We start from the raw sequence: 9,593 nt of genomic DNA on the forward strand, positions 1-9,593 counted from the left end.
GATGGAAGAGAGAATCTCAAGTGTTGAAGATACGCTAGGAGAAATGGATTTATCAACCAAAGAAAACCTTAAATCCAACAAATCCTTAACACAAAACATCCAGGAAATATGGGACACCATGAAAAGACCAAACCTAAGAATAATAGGTATAGAAGAAGGAGAAGAAATCCAGCTCAAAGGGGCAGAAGGCATATTCAACAAAATCATAGAAGAAAACTTTCCCAACCTTAAGAAAGACATGCCAATGAAGGTACAAGAAGCCTACAGAACACCAAATAGAGTGGACCACAAAAAAAATCCCCTCGCCACATAATAATCAAGACCCCAAACATACAGAATAAAGAAAGAATATTAAGAGCAGCTAAGGAAAAAGGTCAAGTAACATATAAAGGCAGACCTATCAGAATTACACCTGATTTCTCCATGGAAACGCTGAAAGCCAGAAGGTCCTGGATAGATATTCTACCTACACTAAGAGACCACGGATGCCAGCCCAGACTACTATACCCGGCAAAGCTCTCAATCACTATAGACGGAGAAAACAAGATATTCCATGACAAAACTAGATTCAAGCAATATGTGTCCACTAACCCAGCCCTACAGAAAATTTTGGAAGGAAAACTCCAACCCAAGGAAGCTAACTACAACCAGAAAAACATAAGCATTAGAGAATCTCTCTCTACCAACAGCCAAAAGAACAAAGGGGTGAAATTCCACACATAATTCCACCAACAACAACCATCGCAAATCGAAGAAGGATGAGCAATCATTGGTCATTAATATCCCTCAATATTAATGGCCTTAACTCACCCATAAAAAGACACAGACTAGCAGATTGGATTCGAAGACAGAACCCTTCCTTCTGCTGCATACAGGAAACACACCTCACCCTTAAAGACAGACATTACCTGAGAATTAAAGGTTGGGAAAAAATTTTTCAATCGAATGGACCCAAGAAACAAGCCGGGGTAGCAATCCTAATATCTAACAAACTAGACTTTAAAATAAAATCAATCAAAAGAGATGAAGGAGGTCATTACATACTCATCACAGGTGAAACCCACCAAGAGGAAGTGTCTATTCTGAACATCTATGCCCCAAATACAAAGGCATCCACATTCGTTAAAAAACATTATTAGAACTTAAATCTCATCTAAAGCCCCACACAGTTATAGTGGGAGATTTCAACACACCACTCTCACCACTAGACAGGAATACCAAACAGAAACTCAACAAAGAAGCAAAAGGGCTAATAGAAGTAATGACCCAACTGGGATTAACAGATATCTATAGAACATTTCATCCACATAAAAAAGAATATACCTTCTTCTCACCACCACATGGAACCTTCTCAAAAATCGACCACATACTTGGCAACATATCAAACCTCAGCAGCTACAAAAAAATTGGAATAACTCCATGCATCTTATCAGACCACCATGCTTTAAAATTAGAATTCAACAACAACACAAATTGCAGAAAACCTACAAACTCATGGAAATTGAATAATGCTCAACTGCACCATCCCTGGGTCAAAGAGGAAATAAAAAAAGAAATTAAAGACTTCCTCGAATTCAATGAGAATGAAGACACAACATACCCAAACCTATGGGACACTTTGAAAGCAGTGCTACGGGGAAGTTCATAGCGCTAAATGCTCACATGAAGAAACAGGAGAACAGTTATACCAGAGAATTAACATCACAGCTGAAAGCTCTAGAACACAAAGAAGCACACTCCCCCAGGAGGAGTAGACGCCAGGAAATAATCAAATTGAGGGCTGAAATCAATAAAGTAGAAACCAGGAAAACAATACAAAGAATCAACGCAACGAAGAGTTGGTTCTTTGAGAAAATCAACAAGATAGACAAACCTTTGTCCAAACTTACCAAACAGCAGAGAGTGAACACGCAAATTAACAAAATTAGAAATGAAAAGGGGGACATAACAACAGACTCTGAGGAAATCCAGAGAATCATTAGGTCATACTTTGAAAACCTGTACTCCACAAAATTCGAAAATTTAAAGGAAATGGATGACTTCCTGGACAGCTATCAATTGCCAAAACTAAATCAAGAACAGATAAGCAATTTAAATAGACCTATAACCCCTATGGAAATAGAAGCTGTCATCAAAAGTCTCCCAACCAAAAAAAGCCCAGGTCCAGATGGCCTCAGTGCAGAATTCTACCAGAAATTCAAAGAACAGCTTATACCAATTCTTCTCAAAGTGTTCCACACAATAGAAGCAGAAGGGTCTTTGCCAAACTCTTTCTATGAGGCTTCAATAACCTTGATCCCCAAGCCACACAAAGATACAACTAAGAAAGAGAACTTCAGACCAATATCCCTCATGAACATTGATGCAAAAATACTCAATAAAATACTGGCAAATCGGATCCAAGAACACATCAAAACAATCATTCACCACGATCAAGTAGGTTTCATCCCAGGAATGCAGGGATGGTTCAACATACGAAAATCCATCAACGTAATCCACCATATAAACAAGCTGAAAAACAAAAATCACATGATCATCTCACTAGATGCTGAAAAAGCCTTTGACAAAATCCAACACCCCTTCATGATAAAGGGCTTGGAGAAATCTGGGATAACAGGGACATACTTAAACATAATAAAAGCTATATACAGTAAACCAACAGCCAACATCAAACTAAATGGACAGAAACTCAATGCAATTCCTCTAAAATCAGGAACAAAACAAGGCTGTCCACTCTCTCCATACCTTTTCAACATGGTACTTGAAGTCCTAGCTATTGCCATACGACAACAAAGGGGGATCAAGGGGATACAAATTGGGAAGGAAGAGGTCAAACTTTTACTGTTTGCAGACGATATGATAGTTTACATCAATGACCCAAAGAACTCTACCAGGGAACTCTTACAGCTGATTAACACCTTCAGCAAAGTGGCAGGCTACAAGATCAACTCAAGAAAATCAGTAGCCTTACTATATACAGATGATAAAAGGGCTGAAAGAGAAATCAGAGAAACATCACCCTTTACAATTGCCACAAACAACATAAAATACCTTGGGGTAACGCTAACCAAACAAGTGAAAGACCTGTATCGTAAGAACTTTGAATCTTTAAAGAAAGAAATTAAAGAAGCCCTCAGAAAATGGAAAGATCTCCCATGCTCTTGGATAGGTAGGATCAATGTAGTAAAAATGGCAATCCTGCCAAAAGCAATCTACAGATTCAATGCAATCCCCATTAAAATCCCAGCACAGTTCTTCACAGACCTTGAAAGAACAATAATCAATTTTGTATGGAAAAACAAAAGACCCAGGATAGCCAAAACAACCCTGTTCAACAAGGCAACGTCCGGAGGCATCACCATCCCTGACCTCAAGCTCTATTATAGAGCTATAGTCCTGAAAACAGCTTGGTATTGGCACAAAAATAGACAGGTAGACCAATGGAATCGAATTGAAAACCCGGGTATTAACCCACACACGTACGAACATCTGATCTTTGACAAAGAAGCTAAAAATATACAATGGAATAAAGAAAGCATCTTCAACAAATGGTGCTGGCATAATTGGAGACTGGCATGTAGAAGAATGCAGATCGATCCATGTCTATCGCCATGCACAAAACTTAAGTCCAAATGGATCAAAGACCTCAACATAAATCCAGCCACACTGAACCTCTTAGAAGAGAAAGTGGGTGGTACCCTTGAACGAATTGGTACAGGAGACAGCTTCCTGAACATAACACCAGTAGCACAGGCAGTAAGATCAACAATTAATAAATGGGACCTACTGAAACTGAGAAGCTTCTGTAAGGCAAAGGACACAGTCAGCAAGACAAAAAGGCAGCCCACAGAATGGGAAAAAATATTCACTAATCCCACATCTGACAGAGGGTTGATCTCCAAAATTTACAAAGAACTCAAGAAGCAAGTCTCCAAAACACCAAAGGACCCTATTAAAAAGTGGGCTGCAGAACTAAATAGAGAGTTTTCAATAGAGGAGTCTAAAATGGCTGAGAGGCACTTGAGAAAGTGCTCAACATCCTTAGCCATCCGGGAAATGCAAATCAAAACAACTCTCAGATACCATCTCACCCCTGTCAGAATGGCTAAAATCAAAAACACCAATGACAATTTATGCTGGAGAGGATGTGGTGAAAGGGGGACACTCCTCCATTGCTGGTGGGAGTGCCAACTGGTTCAGCCACTTTGGAAATCAGTGTGGAGATTCCTCAGAAAAATGGGAATAAACCTACCACAAGACCCAGCAACTCCACTCTTAGGCATATATCCAAAAGATGCCCATTCATACAACAAAGATGTCTGTTCCACTATGTTCATAGCAGCTTTATTTGTAATTGCCAGAACGTGGAAGCAACCTAGATGTCCCTCACCTGAAGAGTGGATAGAGAAAATGTGGTACATCTACACAATGGAGTACTATTCAGCAGAAAAAAATAATGGAATCATGAGATTCGCAGGCAAATGGATGACACTAGAAGAAACCATCCTGAGTGAGGTAACCCAGTCACAAAAAGAGAAACATGGCATGTACTCTCTCATATATGGATTTTAGACATAGATCTGGGGAGTGCCAGCCTACAATCCTATGGCCAGAGAGTCTGGGAAACAGAAACTATTTAGTGGCTGATCGAAGAAGAGGCAGACTCCCTTGGTTAAGTACTGAGCTGAACTCAAGAAAGCCAGTAACAGAGAGGGAGGAGTGATGATCAAAGGGATTAAGACTGGGCTGGTTTAAACCCCAGAAACAGCTGACCAGACAAAGGTTAACTCTTGAATCCCAGGCATTAGCCTGGGAAGCCAGCATGGGACTGATCAAGACCCCCTGAATCTGGGTGTCAGTGAAGAGGCCTAGGGAATCTATTGAGCCTTGGGCAGCAGATCAGTATCCATCCCAAGTATACACACGGACTTTGGACTCCAATAGAACAATGTGAGTTGCACTCTCACCCAGAACTCTTGTGAAAGGGTCTAGGCCCTGCCCTATATGAAATGACACACTATGGACACCCCCATGGAGGGCCTCACCCTCCCTGGAGAAATGAGAGGATAACGGGGGGGGGGGGAGGGAAGGGCACGGGAGGAAGGGAGGGAATGGCAGAGGGACCTGGAACTGACTTGTGAAGCAACCTTGATTCTTATCTAAATTTAAACTGGAAAATAAAATTAAAAAAAAAAAGAAAGAAATGAAAAGATCTTGGTAAAATAAATTTTAATATATTTTATCTAAAAAAAACCTTTAAACAACTATTGATTATATTTAAAAGTATCTTTTATTTTTTCAAGTTTAAGTGGTATCATTTATACCTTCTCTTCATTATCACCAAACTCTCTCACACAATGTGATGGGGGATGTTTTTCTGTATATATGTTTCTCTTAATGGTTGATGAATAAATCACTGTTTGATCGATAGAAGCAGGAAGATAGCTGGGGCTAAGAGATGAGGAGAATTCTGGGAAAGGTAGAGAGCGAAGCACCAAACAGGACGCCACGGAAGGACAGGGAAGAAAGGATGCACCAGGAATTATCTGGTAAGATAAGGCCATGTAGAAAAATTTAGATTATTAGTTATGGGTTAGTAATTAAGAGAGAGCTAGTCAATAAGAAGCCTTAGCCATTGGCCAACTGTTTATAGTTAATATAATCTTTGTGTATTTATTTGGGGCTGTACTGGTGGCAGGACAAGGTGGGACAAGAAAAACTACAGCAACAACAATTCTCATTGAGCCTTTTCAAGTTCATGTCCTCTTTTTTTTCTGCTTGTAGAAACTTTATTTTCCTTCCACCTTTTTTCCCTTTGCTCCGGTGTCCGCAGAGCAAGTAGCTCAGGACCACTCAGTGGTGGCTCCAACCCACTCAGTGGCCTGCGCCGTGGGAGCTGCTGACCAGTCCTCAGTGGCTGGCTGGGCACTCCAGTTCAGTAGGAAACTGCTGGATGGGTACAGAGGGCACCTGCACACCTTCAGACCAGTCGGCCACCTCTGGCTGAGCAGCAATGAACTCAGGCGCTGGCGCCGTCCATTCGCCCTGAAATTCCTCCTTGGTCATAGCCTTCTCGGCGGCAGCCTGCTCCTCCTTCTCAATCTCCTCTCGGTCTCCGTAGAAGTAAAGGTCAGGCATGACCTCCCATGGGTGCTCTCGGGAGATAGTGCCACGCATGCGGAGTACTTCCCGGGCCAGCATCCACCACATCAGACCCACTGAGTGAGCTCCCTTGTTGTTGCATGGGATGGCAATGTCGACGTAGCACAGAGGAGAGCCTGTGTTATACAGAGCAATGGTGGGCAGGTTGACGTAAGACGCCTCTGTGAGGGGCTGCTGGTCAGCCCTGGGGTCAGTGACCACCAGAAGCCGAGGTTCCCGGAAGGCTGCTTGGATATGGTTGGTGAAGGTGCCAGGAGTGAAACGGCCAGCAATTGGAGTGGCCCCGGTGGCAGCAGCAAACTTCAGCACAGCTCGCTGCCCAGTGTTCCTGGAGGAGATAACGGTAACATCAGCGGGGTTCTCAATGGCAACGATGGCCCGGGCTGCCAGCAACAGCTTCTCCCATGTCCTCTTCAGATTTATGATGTAGATACCATCACTTTTCCTTTTGTAGATGTACTGCTCCATCTGAAAGTCAAGGTTGGTGCCACCTAAGTGGGTTCCTGCAGCAAGGAATTTGAGGACATCTTCCTCCTTCATCTGCAGGACATCAAGGGCTCCGGACATTGTGTTAGTTTCCCTTTTAAGTTACAACGGGAATCAAGAACAACGCCGTATGGACCCGTCCCAGGGCAGCACGGAAAGGCTCATGTCCTCTTTTATCATTAATTTTTACTACATGAATATATGTATATGCATTCATGAATGTATCAATATAATATGTTCATTCTATATAATGTTGCTCATATGTATGCTTTTTATGGCTAATAATTGGTATTTGATAATAAATTTTGGGAGTTCTTTTCCAGGTATATAGATTCAAAAATCCTTAACAAAATACTGAATCAGGTTTCTGTATTTATTTAGGGGAATTTCACAATTAACTAGAAAAAATTTTAATATATTAAATAAAATCTTACAGACATCCCATTAATTATATCTTTGTGCTTGTAAAGTAATACTTGGTCACTTTATAAACAATTGTACATTATTTAGATTGCCATTTAGATGATGAATGTTCAATCATTGGCCCCTTCTTTCCTGCCCAATGAGAGTGACTCTTGGTAAATGTGGCAATATTGAAAACTTACTAGACAGAAATCACATTTCAGGTAATGAAATACGAAATTTGAAGTATGGATTCTATATAATAATAAATCACTCTGCACAATGACTAGAGTCCTGCGAAAACTGCACTAATATAATTCAAATGAAGTTTTGTTTCTAACTGAATTATCTTTTACTGCACTACCTTTCTTAAATTTCCCACCACCGACCTTGGGAGCAAGTTTCCAGCATATGACTTTTTATGACATACATTCACACCATTGACAAAATATAACATTCATTCTGGAAGATTAAAATGATATGCATCAGAAAGCTATTTCAGTCCTGTAAAAGCACATTTTATGTCAAACTGCCATACACATTTTTATGGAGAATAAATGTAGCCAGAATACTGGAACTCATGTTGACTGTCAATATGAAGGTCAATCAGCAGAGACAGGAATTGAATCTTCAGGTTGTGCTTTATTCAGTGATCCAGTGATCTGAGAAGGCAGAAAATTAACAGCTTTTTGAAAAAAATGTTTCATCTGCCAGAATTCATTATATGGAGAAAGTGTGTAGGAACAAAAGGTCCATCATTCACTCCACATCTCAGGCTTTCCCCTAAGATTACGTGGCCACTCACATTTCTGAGACTTCTGAAGTCTGTATCCCTCTTAATTACTACATTTTTAAAATTCCTATCTCTAGATGATACTCAGGAACACCATCTTTATTATTAATTTTTTGTTAATGTATTCATGTATTTATTTGACAATTCCATAATAAACACATACACACACTCATACACATACTTGTTCTCTTCTTTTTCAAGATTATCTCTTTCTTCCTGATTCTAATGGAAGAGGAGTCATTTACCAAAATGTAGGGAATTTATGTGGCTGTATTACTAACAAAAATGTTTTATCCTCACTCAACAATCATTAATTGCTTGTGAATATTGAGGGGATGGTGGGATCTCATTAGCCACTCCTCTATCCATGGTAGTATCTTGTGGGTCAAATCTTACTTTTTAGAAGAATAGTCTAGTTTTTTCAGTATTAACGTTACACCTCTCCAGTGACATTTTAGTTGGTTTAGAGGCATTGCAATGCTAGCTTACAACAAAGAAGCTGCTAACAGTGTTTATGTATTGTATTATGCTATTGACAATATATACTTGCAGACTTTTTGTATGATATACAACATAAATGTGTCCTTATAAAAACCAAGAAACTGTCCCTATTATTCCCTTCTGTCTCCAATCAGAAAGTAAAATCAATGTGTGCAATAATAATATCTTTTCTCTGGAAATTAATTGTTTAAACATTATCATTACTTGTACATTTTTTCTACTATATAAAATAAAAAACTTGTAATTGAACTATGATGATGACAGGTGAACCTTTGCCTGAATATTAAAAAAATTTATGGTAGAATTATTCAATGCAAAGGGAATCTGATGATGTCATATGAGGAAAAACTCCAAGAGACAAAATTTATAGTGATTTTGGGAATATAAAGTAATTTTTGAATAAAATAAATTGAAATTTCACTTTCATGTTGTCCTAAAAAACTTAAGAGCAACCTGTTAATACTTTGTCTCAAATAGTCTTCCCTTTGTACTAATGAATGGAGTGTATCTTCCAAACATAGGATATCACATATTGTCACTAAGGATAAGAGACATGATATTTCATAGACACATATACTGATATAAAATTATCAAAAGGAAATATTGAAGTTTACATATGATCCCAAACTTGCTAGTATATTTTCATTAGACCAGGTGTTAGAAAGATGGTTGTATAAAACATAACTTTAATTACTGTATATGTAAAATTTAGTGATCTTAACTGTTTATAACAAAACAAAAGAATTTCTGCAAAAGAATTCTTCATACTAGTTTCTAAAATAAAGACAAAAAAGTTTCTCTGTTTTTACAAAGTGTAAAGTTAGTTTTGAAAACTAAGATCGTCACAGATGTTTTTTACATGAACCTGTAGTATACAAACCAAGTGGTATTAATTAGATATTTGAAAGGTTTCACCATGAAAGAGGTGACCCTATATTTAATAGATATGTTCTACAACTCAAGAAACTACACACCAAATTACCAAACAATCCAATTAAAAAATGGGGTACAGATCTAAACAGAGAATACTCAACAGAGAAAACACAAATGAGTGAATGACATTGAAGGAATTGCTCAAAATCCTTAGTCATTAGGGAAATGCAACTCAAAATGACTCTGAGATAAAATCTGATGCCTGTTAGAATAGCTAAACTTAAAACCACTGATGACAAATTATGCTGGAGAGGATGTGGAGTAAGGGGATTACTCCTCCACTGCTGGTGGGAATGTAACCTTGTAAAGCCAATTT

The 9,593-nt window shown here is 39.0% G+C and overlaps 1 protein-coding gene across 1 annotated transcript; it reads right to left on the reverse strand.

Annotated features, from left to right (window-relative positions):
* Window positions 1-5,843: 5,843 nt before the first annotated feature.
* Window positions 5,844-6,749, reverse strand: LOC121139868 (40S ribosomal protein SA-like). The gene has a single exon (XM_040743891.1). The coding sequence runs from the start codon at window positions 6,727-6,729 to the stop codon at window positions 5,911-5,913; it is 819 nt and encodes a 272-aa protein (XP_040599825.1). The 5' UTR covers window positions 6,730-6,749; the 3' UTR covers window positions 5,844-5,910.
* Window positions 6,750-9,593: the final 2,844 nt, after the last annotated feature.

This window comes from Mesocricetus auratus, unplaced genomic scaffold, assembly GCF_017639785.1.
Source record: "Mesocricetus auratus isolate SY011 unplaced genomic scaffold, BCM_Maur_2.0 Super-Scaffold_100003, whole genome shotgun sequence".
In the NCBI taxonomy this organism is placed as follows: domain Eukaryota; kingdom Metazoa; phylum Chordata; class Mammalia; order Rodentia; family Cricetidae; genus Mesocricetus; species Mesocricetus auratus.

Excerpts from the sequence above, each read along its gene's own strand:
- LOC121139868 (XM_040743891.1), bottom strand. The coding sequence starts at position 6,729 with ATGTCCGGAGCCCTTGATGTCCTGCAGATGAAGGAGGAAGATGTCCTC.